Source organism: Nothobranchius furzeri, chromosome 6, assembly GCF_043380555.1.
Source record: "Nothobranchius furzeri strain GRZ-AD chromosome 6, NfurGRZ-RIMD1, whole genome shotgun sequence".
NCBI lineage: Eukaryota > Metazoa > Chordata > Actinopteri > Cyprinodontiformes > Nothobranchiidae > Nothobranchius > Nothobranchius furzeri.
In genome coordinates, this window is record NC_091746.1 from 60,096,701 (window position 1) to 60,112,247 (window position 15,547).

The 15,547-nt window shown below is 43.0% G+C and overlaps 2 protein-coding genes across 2 annotated transcripts in view; both read left to right on the plus strand.

Moving 5' to 3' along the window:
- Positions 1-12,906, plus strand: part of itga1 (integrin, alpha 1) — a 91,009-nt gene extending 78,103 nt beyond the window's left edge. The window contains exons 19-30 of the mRNA XM_015942956.3: positions 3,308-3,384; positions 3,959-4,088; positions 4,172-4,249; positions 4,362-4,438; positions 4,546-4,629; positions 9,159-9,261; positions 9,378-9,494; positions 9,606-9,704; positions 9,777-9,881; positions 10,018-10,113; positions 10,240-10,353; positions 11,449-12,906. Of these exons, the coding sequence (XP_015798442.3) occupies positions 3,308-3,384; positions 3,959-4,088; positions 4,172-4,249; positions 4,362-4,438; positions 4,546-4,629; positions 9,159-9,261; positions 9,378-9,494; positions 9,606-9,704; positions 9,777-9,881; positions 10,018-10,113; positions 10,240-10,353; positions 11,449-11,505 (1,137 nt within the window). The 3' untranslated portion in view covers positions 11,506-12,906. The remainder of the gene's footprint in view (positions 1-3,307; positions 3,385-3,958; positions 4,089-4,171; positions 4,250-4,361; positions 4,439-4,545; positions 4,630-9,158; positions 9,262-9,377; positions 9,495-9,605; positions 9,705-9,776; positions 9,882-10,017; positions 10,114-10,239; positions 10,354-11,448) is intronic.
- LOC107373312 (homeodomain-interacting protein kinase 4-like) overlaps positions 1-15,547 on the plus strand; it is a 745,746-nt gene that overhangs the window by 298,807 nt on the left and 431,392 nt on the right. The gene's annotated exons all lie outside the window — the stretch shown is intronic.

The following is a 15,547-nucleotide window of genomic DNA, read 5'->3' on the forward strand; positions in this document are numbered from 1 at the left end:
TTCTTAGCTTATAGCAGCCTGAGTGGGGTATGCGTGGGCATGGCCAGCTCAAGCTAGTTTTCTTAAAGCTCTGAAATTCTGGAAGGTACTGAAAATGTCAAGAATAAAACTACTGAAATATCTTTACATGAGAGGTATTTTCTGCAAAAATTTTTATAAAAATGTTTTGTATCGACCATAGAAATGTTATGACAAAAGTCCTAATGTGTCTCCTTTCAAGAAAAATAAATCACTTTAGGAATACAATCAATTGAAACAATAATTGTATAATTATTTCATTACATTAGTAGGAATGCATAAAACTACAAATAACCAAATAAAGCTTAAATGACATAGCCTAGTGAACTAGACCAAATTCTTGCTTTGCAAAGTTTGGTCTAGGCACGCTCCATTGGAACCTCCGCAGCTCCTACCAGGACTCTGGCTAGCCAATCACAGCTCTCTAGAGGGGTTTCAAATACATAAACAGCTGTGATTGGTCCATAATGGTGGGCCAATCATAGTGCTCTATCTGCTTAGTGAACAAATCACAGAGCTTTATCCGCTTTGTGGGCCAATCAGGGCACTCTATATGCCTGGTGGGTGGGATGCTGCAACAGAGTGAAACAAGAGTATGTCACATTCATTGTCCAGTGGAATGCAGGGATCATTTGAAAGACAACGGTAGAACCCACCCCACAACCGAGAGCTGTCAATGGAGCATGGCCAGACTAAATAATACATTTATTTAGTCTGGCTTGCCAGGCTATAAATGACAGAAACTATATAGAATAGTGTTAAAGAGGACCTAGAATGTAAACAGACATTTTCCTTGTTTTTGTTGAATGAAGATCGCTTGGGTGGTCAAAAGTAGCATGCCGAAAAGTCAAACCTGTGTGTGATCTACTTTTTATGTAAATTAAAAAGTTGAAAAAGGTGAGAGAAAAGCTCCTTTTCGGTGCAAGCTTAAGCCTAATTTATACTTGTCCGTCTGCGTTGGTGCGGAGAAACGCAACGCCATTATGCGTCGGCGCAAGGGATCTCTGACGGGCTCACCGAGGGTGACGGAGACATGCTCACATTTTTAAACATCTATCGAAAGTGACGGAGACTGCAAGCTTGTGACCACTGCAAGCTTGTGATTGGTCAGGACGCCGCTTCCTGTATATTCGTCACCAGCACCGCTTTAGCTCCGTTATAAAGTAGACAGATATTTAGCGGCAGACCCAGAACAGATTGAAGTATGCTTCGTGGAAAAAGTCAGAAAATAATAACATTTATTCACCCGTGACAGAAGGAGTTCAAAGTACGGAGCAAACGGAAACAAAAACGACGGGAAATGTGGGTTTAGAGGTGGTGACCACATGAAGAGGTGAAGGAAAATGAAGGACAAATTTGTAAGTGTTACAGTCTCTGAAATATATCAACACATTAGTAAATGCACTATCGTGGACCGGATACATGAGTGTTATGCTGGCAGGATACCACAGAACAGAGCTACGCCCTCTGTTGTCCTGGCGGGGAATTGCTTTGCAACACTATGCAGCCTGAACAGAAGTTCGATTGTGAAAACCTTTCCGACACTCCGTGTGCGTGTCTCCATTGCAGAGCTCATGGAGAAGTATAAATCAGGCTTAACTTCGTAATGTCACAAGGTAACCACTCCTGCTACAGTTACATGTTCTAACCCACTTCAGCGTCAGCAAAATTTAAACGCTAGTCACTGCTACGCCACCGCAGAGCCACTTTAAGCTGGGCCTCTGTTAGCATCAGCTAGCTGCTAACTTCAGCTAGCAACAGCCTTGTTGAAAAACAGAAAACAAGCACTCACCACTCCACTCCAAGATATAGTGGTAAAATCCAGACAATAAGTGAATGTCACATAGATCCACAGCTTGTGGTCCGGTACTTTTCTTCACTGTTAAGCCTGATTTATGCTTCTCCGTCTGCGTCAGTGTGGAGACACGCAACGCCATTATCCGTCCTTGCGTAGGGCTCCGGCAGGCACGCAAGTACGTACGGAGTCGAGCCCACTTTTTTAAACATCCGTCGAACGAGACGGATTATGCAAGCTTGTGATTGGTCAGGACGCCGCTGTTGTTTACAGCGCTGCCATTGCAAAGAGAGCCGAGGATAACTAGCGGCAGACACGGAGAAGCTTGAAGAATACCTCGCGAAAAAACTCTAAAAATATGAACGTTTAATTCTCCCGTGACTGGAGGAGTGAAAAGATGCGCAGCAAGCGTTTTACTTGTGGACGGAAATGACAGGAAACGTGGGTTTAGAGGTGGCGAGCTCATGAAGAGGTGGAGGAGAATGAGAGACAAATATGTCTGTGTTAAAAATCTCTTATATAAAAAAACCACAATATAAACACACTATCTTGGACCGATACATGACAGGATACCACAGAACAGCGCTACGCCCTCTGTTGTCCTGCCGGGCAATTGCTTTGCAACACTACCCAGGAGACGGAGAAGTAAAAGAGCAAAACGCTTCCGTCAATCTGTGCGTGTCTGTCCCTTGCGGAGCTGATGGAGAAGCATAAACCAGGCTTTAGTCTGAAACCTTTCTGCAAACTTATACAAGCAGCTTGTCTTTGCCACACACTCATTCTTGTCTCACAGCTTCAGTGGGGAGATTTTTTTTTCTTATCAGAACTTTATTGAACAAACGAACAGTATACAAAATCACAACATGTATGCAGAATTTAACACAGAACATGTGCCAGGATGCAGAAATATAAATAAATTCAAACAATTTATTTGTAGTGCAAATATAATTGCTTTTAAAGCATTTTTGTTAAAAGATTAATCCATTAATCAATTTTATATAAGGCTTACTAACCCTAACCCTGAATGTAGTTTAGTTTCTGCTTTCATGTGTCTCTTTAGACCCCCAAAATACACACACACACACACACCAGGCTAAAATACCAGTTTTAGATTGCTGCTTAACTGCATTCTAGGTCCCCTTTAACTTCTCTACTAATGATCACATAATTTAAAAAAGAAATAGGTAGGTTTTTGACTTTGCAGACTGGATGGATGGATGCATAGATGGATGGAGTTTAAGAGTTTAAACTTTCAGCTTTTAAAATGATTTATTGGTCTTGCTCTCATATTTGATCAGATAGGTTGTGAATGGAACAAAAATGAGACACTAAACATTTGCAGCATAACGTTGGTCCAGGTCTGAATTTGTCTGAATTTGTTCTTGTGTTTTTGTTCATGCTGAACATTCTGAATATTTAAAATTGAACCTAAACATTTAATTGCTCTTTTTGAATGAAAAAATATTTAACATTTATTCTTCTCCTCTTTTGCAGATTCCTTTGATGGACTGTGGGACTGATGGAAAGTGTGTTAGTGAGCTCTCTCTCAAAGCAGAGCCGAGTGTGAAAAGGTAAACTCGATCAGCCCCGAAATGTACTTTCATGTGTTTTAAAGCTGATGAGGGGTATTCTTTTGTTCTTTTATAATTACTGAAAAGTCACTGACACAACAAGTCAGTGACAGTGCAAACTGCTGGGTTTTCTTACACAGGAAACTTTTAATGAACTGACCTCAGTGCACTGATAGGTTCAATAGAAATGTATTTTTTTCAGGGTCTGCTCTTGATTTTATTTGGCGCTATATAAAGTAACTGAATTTAATTAATGAATTTTTAGACTAAATGAGCTTGAGGTGAAATAGTGAGAATTAAAGTGTATAATATAAATTTCTAAACTTAAACACATCTTAAAGCCATGGTTCAAATACAGTATAACACATAGATACACTCATCCCTCAGTTATTAATTTGTTTGAAATAATCTTACACTTATTTCATGCTTTTATTTCTTTTATCTAACTTGCCTGTAGTGTATTGTTCTACTTGATCGCAAAGTCATGCACAGCACAGCCCCGCAGAGGAAGACCGCACCCTTGTGGAGAGACATGCTCTCTACAGCTACACTGACAGAATGTATTTTCTCCCAGTATGTTGATCAAAGCTAAGGCAAAAGACAAAATTGATGTGAAAATCAGTGTGAGGAACAGCAGAGACAGCGCCTACAACTCCAAAGTGAACATCAGCTTCACACCAAACATCAATTATGTTAAAGTAGAGGTGAGATTTCTGTTTCCCTCCAGTCTGCATCCATAGCATATGTTAAACACCACATGTGATGACGTTTTATTTTGAAATCTCAGCCAAAGAAGGAGTGCATTCTGTCTAATATGACAGTGGAGTGTGCCGTTCGATATCCTTTCCTGGGACAAAATGTTGAGGTTAGTTCCAGCTGCTTGTGGCAAGAGTCAAACACCAAATTAACTTTCTGCATCATTTTGTGCTGTTTTCATAACGACTACTGAAAATATTAATGTAATTTTACATGAACAGGAACACTTCACAGTGAGATTTGAGACAAATGCCAGCCACATTCAGGAGAAAATCCAAATAAACCTGACAGCTATGAGGTGAGTGAGTCAGTCAGTGAGGTTTTATCTGAGTTTGTATTAAAAAAAACATTAACACAGAAAGACAAGTCACATTTGATTATTTTTGTGTTGCTTTGATTTTCCAGTGACAGTGAAGAACAATCACCATCTGACAACAGAGTAGAAATCTCCATCCCTGTCAAGTATGAAGCTGGAGTCCTATTCAGTGTGTGAGTTACGTCATATCGTATCGTAGGAGAAGAAAATATCATTTCTATAGCGCCTCTCAAGATAAAAATCACGAGGCGCTTCACAAAAACAAAAAATAAAAAAAATTGTAAAAATATAAAAAAGCATTTCAAAAATGTTTAAAATATATTTAAAATGAGCAAGAATAAGCTTTTGCGATTTAAAAGAAAAAATGTTAAGAAAGAGAGAGAGTGAACAGGAAAGAGGGAAATCAGTGGATCATTAGGAAGGTGGTGGAGAGAGCAGAATAAAGAGAGAGTGGTGAAGAAGGTCATACAAAAGCTAGCTTGAACAAGTGAGACTTCAGCTGCTTTTTGAAGAAGTTCACTGAGTCCACTGATCTCAGGCTCAGGGGGAGAGAGTTCCAGAGTCTGGGGGCCACAGCAGCAAATGATCTGTCACCTTTGGTCTTTAGCCTGGTGCTGCACAACCAGTAGGCTTTGATCACTGGACCTCAGGGACCTGCTGGGGGTGTAGGGACTAAGAAGATCACCAATGTAAGATGGTGCTTGTCCATGTAAGGCCCTATAGACCAGAACCAGGATCTTGAAATGAACCCTGAAGTTGACTGGCAGCCAATGAAGCTGGAGAAGATGTGGGGTGATGTGGGTATATTTGGAGGACTTGGTCAGAAGTCGAGCACAGGCATTCTGAAACACCTGTAGACGGTTCAGGGAGGTTTTGCTCAGACACGTGAAAAGAGAGTTACAGTAATCTAAGCGTGAGGAGATGAAGGTGTGGAGAACTGTCTCAAGTTCAGAGCAGGACAGAATGGGACTCAGCTTTGCAATGTTCCTGAGATGGAAGAAGGAAGAGCGAACAAGAGAAATTACATGAGAATCCAGGGTGAGAGCTGGGTCAAAGGTCACGCCAAAATTCCTGACGGGTTTGGTGTGAGAAGCAAGCTGACCAAGAGAGTCTCTGACTTTGGGAACCAGCTTGTCTGGGGCACAGATGAGGATCTCAGTCTTATCTTCATTCAGCTGAAGAAAGCTCCCAGCCATCCAGGTTTTGATAGAGTCTAAGCAGGAGTGTAACAGCTGCAGCTTAGACATCTCATGGGGCTTAAAGGAGATGTACAGTTGGATGTCATCTGCATAAAGATGGTAGGAGATTGCTCTAAAGGAGCTCAGAATGTGCCACAGAGGAAACAGATAGAGGAGGAAGAGCAGAGGTCCCAGCACAGAACCTTGTGGGACACCATGGGTGAGGGAGGTGGTGGAGGACCTAAACTTGGAGACGGCCACAGAGAAGGAGCGCTCAGAGAGATAAGAGGAGAACCACTCCAGAGCAGTTCCTGATAGGCCTACCCAGTCTCTCAGCCTCTCCAGTAGCAGGTGGTGGTCAACAGTGTCAAAGGCTGCAGTCAGGTCCAGCAGGACCAGAACAGAACAGTCCCCTGCATCACTGTGGGTAAGAAGGTCCTTAGAGACTCTAAGAAGAGCGGTTTCAGTAGAATGAGCTCTACAAAAACCTGACTGGAAGCTATCATAGATGTTATGTTCATCAAGAGCAGCTGTGAGTTGTTTAGCCACAACCTTTTCCAAGATCTTGGAGATGAACGGAAGTTTAGAGATGGGTCTGAAGCTGCTATGGAGAGAGGGGTCAAGACTTGGTTTTTTAAGAATTGCAGCGTTCTTAAAGTAAGTAGAGACCTGACCAGAAACCAGAGAAGCATTAATAATGGAGGGCACGCTTTGACCGATGGACTGAAAAGCAATTTTAAACTAAGATGAGGGTAAGGGATCGTATCGTATCGTATCGTATTGTATCCAGGATTTCCCCCAGCGCTTTGTAAGCCTGGCGGCCTGCCAGGCATTGCTTACCCACCCGCCAGGCTAAGTGTCATGCCCCGCCCCCCTCCCCGCCCCTACCGTGTCCGCTGACATGAACGGCGCAACGAAACTAGAGCCCTCCATCAGCTGATACTGGTGAGAAACAGCAGCGGAACGTATACAACCACCCCACCCCCGCCCCCGCTGTCACAGAGGAGCGCTATGGGACGGAGTGCGCGAGAAAGGTAGAATAGAAATAGGAGAATAAGGAGAGGGTGATGATGGTCACATCAAAGCCAGCCTGAACAGGTGAGGTTTCAGCTGCTTTTTGAAGGAGACCACTGAGTCCACTGATCTCAGGCTCAGGGGGAGAGAGTTCCAGAGTCTGGGGGCCACAGCAGCAAATGATCTGTCACCTTTGGTCTTTAGCCTGGTGCTGCACAACCAGTAGGCTTTGATCACTGGACCTCAGGGACCTGCTGGGGGTGTAGGGACTAAGAAGATCACCAATGTAAGATGGTGCTTGTCCATGTAAGGCCCTATAGACCAGAACCTGGATCTTGAAATGAACCCTGAAGTTGACTGGCAGCCAGTGAAGCTGGAGGAGAAGCGGGGTGATGTGGGTGTGTTTGGAGGACTTGGTCAGAAGCCGAGCACAGGCATTCTGAACCACCTGTAGACGGTTCAAGGTGGTTCTGCTCAGACACGTGAAAAGAGAGTTACAGTAGTCTAAGCGTGAGGAGATGAAGGTGTGGAGAACTGTCTCAAGTTCAGAGCGAGAAAGAATGTGACCCAGCTTAGCAATGTTCCTGAGATGGAAGAAGGAAGAGCGAACAAGAAAACTGACATGAGAATCCAGGGTGAGAGCTGGGTCAAAGGTCACGCCAAGATTCCTGACAGAAGGTTTGGTGTGAGAAGCAAGCTGACCTGCTGGGGGTGTAGGGACTAAGAAGATCATCAATGTATGGTGGTGTTTGTCCATGTAAGGCCCTAAAGACCTGGGGCCTCATTTATCAAGCTTGCTTATGCACAAAACGGGGTCGGAAAACTGCGTAAGCAATTTTCCACGCATACTTTGGGATTCATGAAAGAAAACTTTGCAGAAAAATGTGCGCAACTTTAAGTTGACTAAGGACCTGGCTTACGCACATTTTAAACATGGAGAGCACCTGCAGTGCTGCTGCCGAGAAGCATAAAATTATGAAATCCTGCAGCATTATCACTTGTACTGCTTCGTTTTCACACAGAACAAGACCCCCCCCCACACACACACACATGCGTGCACACTCACTCAAACACACACACACACACAGCCTGAAGCGCAGAATATGGAATGCTGAATATCAGTAGGGGGACAGATTGAGACAGAATGTCATGCGTCTGTGACAGTGTGTGTGTCCTGTCACTGTGACCCGATTGATCATGCACCCTGGCTAGTTGTACAGGGGAGATCTCTGTTTGGCTGACTGGTTAGCACGCGTGACTTTCACCGGGGAGTCTGGGGATCGAATCCCAATTAGACCTTTTTTTTTCATATCCGCCACAGATCTCTCTGAAGAACTCACAACATTGACGGCTTCAGCAACGCTGTGCCACTCCGTGGATTTTCGCTTATTTGTTTTGCAAAAGCACTTTCTTTCATTTCTCCACCTCACCCCCAGGTACCTGAATTTCTGCTTCTGTGAAATTGCACTTCCTCAATCTGCCTTGCTCTACGGTCGCCATGTCATTGGCGGAGCGCTGCAACAGCCAGCTTATGTATATGCATGAGATCCACAAGGCACTTTGCATTGACTATTTATGGCAGTAAGTGGGTGTGGTGAGGGCAGGATGTGACTAAAAAGCAGCTGAGAAACATTCTCGTTAGTCTCCGATTTATGAAGCGGAGATTGCGTGCAGCTGTGTGTACTCCATGTTTGATAGATCACAGACCTACTTGGCGTAAGTACATTTTTTGCTGAGCTTAAGTACGGTTTTAGTAAGGATTCTATGCAGTGTTTGATAAATGAGACCCCAGAACCAGGATCTTGAAATGAACCTTGAAGTTGACTGGCAGTCAGTGAAGCTGGAGGAGAAGCGGGGTGATGGAGATGGAAGAAGGAAGAGCGAACAAGAAAAGTGACATGAGAACCCAGGTTGGCCATGAATGAACCAAATCAAATCAGGTTTATTTGTAAAGCACTTTAAATGCAACAATGTTGCCCAAAGCGCTGAACATAAACATATAAAAAAAGAAAAATATAAGCAGTCAAGTAAAAACATAATAAAACATAAAAAATAAACTTAAAACAGTAAAAATCAGACATAAGAAATGGCCGAAAGCAGGACTACTAAGTCAACTATGAATACTAAAAGCTGTTGAGTATAAATAAGTCTTCAGTAGCTTTTTAAAAATGGCAACAGATGATGCTTGCCTAGTGGAGAATGAACCTGTTACCAATATGGGCGTGTCATCCTGTCTGCAGTCGGATAAAACTAACGAAGTTCTCTGAACATTTTGTAACACACCCTTCTAAAGAACTTTCTGCATAATAATCAGAAAATGTATCAGCTTTTCTGTTTCATTTTCAGTTTTTTTTATATGTGTCTGAATACAAATGAAACTCTGGAGAGACCAAAGCATGAGAGTAACTAGTGAAGGGACTTATTGTGTTACTAAGCTGCTCGTTTGTGGATAAACTGCACTGAACTATATGAAGTATTGATGTAAGCTCAGAAAACTATGTTTCTTTCAGTAATCGTGTGGATGAGCACATAGTGGTCAAAGACAGTGACCAGTACGCCTTGAAAAACAACGTCTCTGGAATAACATGGGAGGAGATCAACCTCACCTACACGGTAACACACAATTACAAACGATATATATATATATTTTTTTTTTCCATGTATATGTAGGATGTCTGGTTAGTTACACTTAATTCTACCTTCTAAGCCTCTTTTTTCTGTGTCCTCAGGTGGAGAAGTCAGGGGATATTTTGACTCCACCTCTTCTCCTAACAGTGATGTACCCTCATCTGTCTCCTATGAAGAACAAGTTACTGGAACTGATCTATTCCTCCACCAGCCCAGGGGTACACACACACACACACACACACACACACACACACACACACACACACACACACGTGTAAAATGTGTGTGTTGGAGCAAGCAGCTCATGTTTGTCTCTAACTGTTCTGCAGGTAAACTGCCGCTCATCGCCTCGGATCAACCCAGATAAAATCAACCCAGCCATTAAACCACTCAAACCAAAAAAGGAAACCCTCAGCGATTATTTACTAGTAAGTTGTGAGCTTTGTGTTTCAAACGCTGCTGAGCTCTTTCTGTGTCCTGCTGACCAACTTTCTCTGCAGATGTGTGGAGAAACAGAGTGTGCATCCTTTAAATGCTCCATCCCCGAGACCAATACGAGTCAGGTCAACGTTACTTTCAGAGTGTGGAAACCTACGTTCATTGAGGTAAGTCAAGGAAATGAAAGTATTTTTGTCTGGGTCCTTGAGTCCGCTGATGTTTTGGGTGAAAAGCAGCAGAATGAAATAAACTATCAGCTGGATTAACATGAATTTAAATATTTAAAAATGTATTATCTTACAGAGTGCCTTTTCCCGTTTGTACTTGATGGTGAACGGCACGTTGAGGATTGAAAACGAACGGCTGATTGAACTAAGCAGCAACAACAACAGGAGAAATGTACGTTTAACTGTTTCTGTGTTGGATTCTTACACGTACAATTTGAATAATCAACGAGACAATATCATGTGTGTAGATGTGTGTGTGTGTTTGATTTTTGGGATTGTGTTTACTTGTTCTGGTTAGGTCAAGATTCAGGTTTCAAAAGAGACCGTTGGAGGAATCCCCATCTGGATCATCATTGTCAGCATCCTGATCGGACTTCTGATCCTAGCACTCGTCATCTTCATTCTCTGGAGGGTAAAATCTTCTGTCTCTTAGTTCTCATACTTAGAATTTGCGTAAATTATATTTTTTGGAGAAAACATTCATCAATTAAAGCAACTTTTATTTTTAAAGCAGGAAATCTCATTTAACGGTGGAGTAGATGCAGTGGAAAAGAATAAGTGCCAGTACGTCAGGGGGAGGTAGAGGGGTGGGAGAAATCTCTGCTGTGTGTGTGTGTGTGTGTGTGTGTGTGTGTGTGTGTGCGTGCGTGCGTGCGTGCGTGCGTGTGTGTGTGTGTGTGTGTGTGTGTGTGTGTGTGTGTGTGTGACCCCATACTACCTCCGTTAACTGAATGGGGGGAATGCAGACAACTGTTGTTCACTTGAAGAGTGAGTAAATTCAGTTTTTGACTGATAAATGACCGTAAAGACTACCAGTCCACACCAACCATGCGCTAGAAAACAGTCCTGCATGCCGAAAGCTACCATTTAAAGTGCTGGTAGTGTGTACCGTTTCTGTCATAATTCTTAACGCAGTGCACATACGTAACAGCCTCCAGGCTTCTGACAGACTCCTCATACAGGGTGCCAGTCGGGAGTTCTCTGGACAGCAAACACTGAAGGTTTAAGAGAGAGAAGCCACAGGGATCTCAATCAAAGGTCCAGTGGGAAGGATGTGGCTTATTACCCCCTCCATTAAAATATAGCATGGTAGCTATCATAGCTAGCCTGACTCCAACTTTGCTTCCTGTTCAGCTGCTCCAAGCGGAGAAGACGTGATTCGTGTACATAGAGGGGTGTGTACAGAAGGGGAGACATGATCAGAGGACAATGCGATGGATGGATCAGGGTCAAGTAATTAAGAATGGGACCTTTACAATGATTGGAGGAGGTTTGTTCAGGATTTGACCTCTCAGAGGTTATAATATTACCATGAATTAGTGAGGTGTGTTTCACACAATATGGCAGAGAAGTCTCCAGAAAAACCTCTCCTGCTCCACCTTTTAGAGAAATTTACCCGGGTTACATGAATGCTCCATTAGGCCAGACAAGTTGTGTTTTCCACCAGAGAGACTGTTCCAATGGAACAGAAATATTCTAACTGATAACATGGTTGTCTGCTTTTTAGCTGGGCTTCTTCAAGAGAAAATCTCGGGACTATTCAAAGGAGGAAATGGCCGACTGACGCAGCTGGACCGCCTTCATCGGTCAGATGGAAGATACTCGCAGACACCTCAGTGCTTTAACAGGAAAATGCAGTTTTATACATTGGCTTTTTTTTTTTATTTCGTTGTTTGCAATCACTATCAGATTCTCCTTTTGGTGCTTTGAGCACCGGGTCATATTAACGGGAGCCCTCCAGTCTCCTCAGAGCCAAAGACACTCTCTGTACGCCTGATTTCATCTTTTCTGTGCTTGATTATAATCAGCAAACCACTGGATGTTTGCATCGCATGGAGCAGGCTGAGCTGCTTTAGCTTCACTCCAGCTTTAGTGGATGAAATACTCAGGTTTTCACTAAGAGGATCCAAAGTTGCCTAAACCACCATAATGATGTCATTACATCAATAACTCGAAATATGAGTACAAAAAAATCAGAATATGTGAACTTTTACTTACATTGAAACACTGTACATTTGAGTATTTTATAGCCTGTTTTTGTTGTCGTTTCATTATTTTGACAATATAATGCGGTGCATTTTCAGTATTGTGATAAATGAGTGAGAGCTGTACCTTTAAAAAACTTTGATTGTACTGTAAATAGAAATGCTAATAGGATGGGATGCTTTAAGATGTACATAGATGTGTTTTATTTAATGTTTTTGTGCTCACAGAGATGATCTCGCTCAGGTGCTACAAGCTAACTGAATCATCGACACTTAACGAGAAAATAATCCGGCTTTTGCTACACATTTGAAGCTTATGCAAATTTGTAAATATTGTATTTTTAAGAAAACAAAGCAGGCCTATTCTGTATTAAAGCATATGCAAATACAAAGATTTATAACATCTATTTGGGTTTTAGTTGAAGAAAAGTTGTTTTTTGATGTGGTTAAAGTACATTTTGATTTCATTTTGATTTCATACAGCAAAATTCTTCCCGTTCACCTGACTTTTCTTTCCAATGGAGGCCTTCACTGTCCGCTGTGTAGAACACCAGGGTTCTCATCATTACTGGTACAAAAGGTACCTTGTTTTTGTGTCTTCTTATTGCACAAATGAGCAGAATAATAGCAGGGATGCTGAGGAAAATGTTTGCCCTTTTGTGCCTTTTACCCCACTAGTTTAGACGTTTGACAATAAAGCCTTTTTTAAATTTCATTTTCTCCTCTGCTCTCACCTTCATTATGAACATGAAGCACATGTACCAAACTGTATGTACAGGATGTGTAAATGCTTGTTGCTTTAGGACTTTGTGGCCACATCAGGTTCGTGCATGAGGGTGGATTGAAATGTCACCAAGTGTGGGCTCCAGGCCGACGTTCTACACTGCTGTGAAGACTTCATTAAAATGCACTGTATGTGTCATCAGCACAGAGATGAACTGAACTTTATGTACAAATTAAAAGACGTTTATGAAAAAGAAGAGGCTTGATCAACGTTATTTGTTGTTGAGTGAAAAAAGGCAAGCTGTTTATATATTTCAAATGTTTATTTTAATGTTGATGATTATAACTGAGAACTAATAAAAATCCTAAATTCAGTATCTCAGAATATTAGAAGATTATGAAAAGGTTCAATATTGAAGACCCCTGGTGTCATACTCTAATCAGCTCAAAACACCTGCAAATACCTTTAAATGGTCTCTCAGTCTGGTTCTGTAGGCCACACAATCATGGGGAAGACCGCTGACTTGACAGCTGTCCAAAAGACGACCACTGACACGTTACACAGAGAGCAAGACACAACAAGTTGTTGCTAAAGAGGCTGGTTGTTCACAGAGCTCTGTGTCCAAGAACATTAATAGAGAGGCAAAGGGAAGGACTAGATGTGGTGGAAAAAAGTATAACAGCAATAGGGATTACCACACCCTGGAGAGGATGTAGAAACAAACCCATTCAGAAATGTGAGAGATTCCCAAAAAGTAGACTGCTGCTGGAGTCTGTGCTTCAAGAACCACCACACACAGATGTATAGACACGGGTTTTAGCTGTCGGGTTCCTTGTGTCATGCCTGTCTTGAACAAGAAATGGCATCAGAAGCATTTCGCCTGCTAAAGACATAAGGACTGGACTGCAGCCGAGTGCTCCAAAGTTATGTTCTCTGATGAAAGATAATTTAGCATTTCTTTGGAAATTAAGGTCCCAGAGTCTGGAGGAAGAGAGGTCATGCACAGAATCCACGTTGCTTGGGGACCAGTGTAAAGTTTCCACAGTCAGTGATGGTTTGGGGTATCAGGTCATCTGCTGGTTTTGGTCCATTGTGTTTTCTGAGGTCCAAGGTCAATGCAGCCGTCTGCCAGGAAGTTTTAGAGCACTTCATGCTTCCTGCTGCTGACCAAATTTATGGAGAGGCAGATTTCCTTTTCCAACAGGACTTGGTAGCTGCACACAGTGCCAAAGCTACCAGTACCTGGTTTAAAGACCATGGTATCCCTGTTCTTGATTGGCCAGCACACTGGCCTGACCTTAACTCCATAGATAATCTATGGGGTATTGTGAAGAGGAAGATGGAATATGTCAGACATTCAGAAGAGCTGAAGGCCATAATCAAAGCAACATGAGCTCTCCTAACACCTGAGCAGTGCCACAGGCTGATCCACTCCACGCCACGCTGCACTGCTGAAGTAATCCAGGCCAAAGGAGTCCCAGCTAAACACTGTACATTGTTTGCATTGATCTTAATTGGTATTCTAATTTTCTGATGTACTGAATTTGGGGTTTTCATTAGTTGTCAGTTATAATCATCAAAATTAACAAAATAAGCATTTGAAATATATCAGTCTGTGTGTAATGAATGAATCTAGTATACAAGTTTCACTTTTTGAATGGAACAACTGTGTAGCGACATGAATGGCCTCATTTGTGACCCAAAGGTCACACTTCCCCAGCTAGGTCGAGCTGGGTCAGCTGAACTTTGTCCACAGAGTATCCATCATAGGAGACATAAAGTCTGCTAAACCATCTTTAATCTGACTGCCTTTTATCTGTCTGCTCTTCCGTCCCAAGATGAAGGACACTTCAAGATTTAAAATAATAATTTTTAATAAACTCTTTTCACTGTTTATTACAAGGATCATAAATAATCATCATAAATAATTATCATGGTTCATTATAAATGTATTTAATTACTGAAATGACTTATTATTATTTGGTTAATAATAATTATTATTTATGATAATCAGTAATGTTTGATCAGTAACCAGAAGGTCATGTTCACTTGTACACACCATGCAGGGGACTGAATCAGGGTAAAGGTAACTGCACCTCACATGTCTTTGCTCCATAACCAAAGCTTTCTATCTCTGAGAGGGCGTGTTCTGAGTTTTAATAAAACCAAAAACTCCTCAGTTCAAGCTCAGTTCGGAACCAACCAAAAGCTCTCCGTGGCACGAGAGTTCCATGAGGATAAGGGTCGGCCGCCCGAAAACTCCACCTAAGCTGTTCTGTCATGCCGATAAAATCGCTCCGAATAAACGCCACGTGCACCAGCTGACGCAAAACTCCTTCAGAGTTAAGCCAGACGCAAGCTCAACACCTGTGTACCCTGCGACAACTCTTGGACCACAGATCTGCCCCCTAAAGATGTGCAGGAGATGGAGGGAGCTCCAAGTCCCAGAGATCCAGGAGCTGCCCCAGAGCACAGGAACCCCAGGGAGACTGCGACCAGAAAAGCCCCCGCCCCCTCGAGAGGCGCAGAGGATCGCCCCGGGGGCCACAACCAGCAGCCGGCAGAGTCCCGGGAGATATCGACGGCAAGCCTGCAGGCCCGCCCGCAGCCTCCCACCCCCTAGCCGGCCGCAGCCGGGACCCAATGACCCGGGACCCAGGGGTGACCACCCCCGCCGGGGACCCAGGGGTGACCACCCCCCGCCGGGGACCCAGCAGAGCCCAGGGACTCAGACCCCACCAGGCAGCCACCGGGACTGGTCAGGCAGATGCCAAAAATCTTAAACTCCCTGACCCGGGAGCCACGACCCAGGCAGACCAAGGCACAGCACTCCACAATGGCATGTCCAGATCTTTTAAAATGGGGTGGCCCAGGTCAGGCACAACTTTGTGCATGGG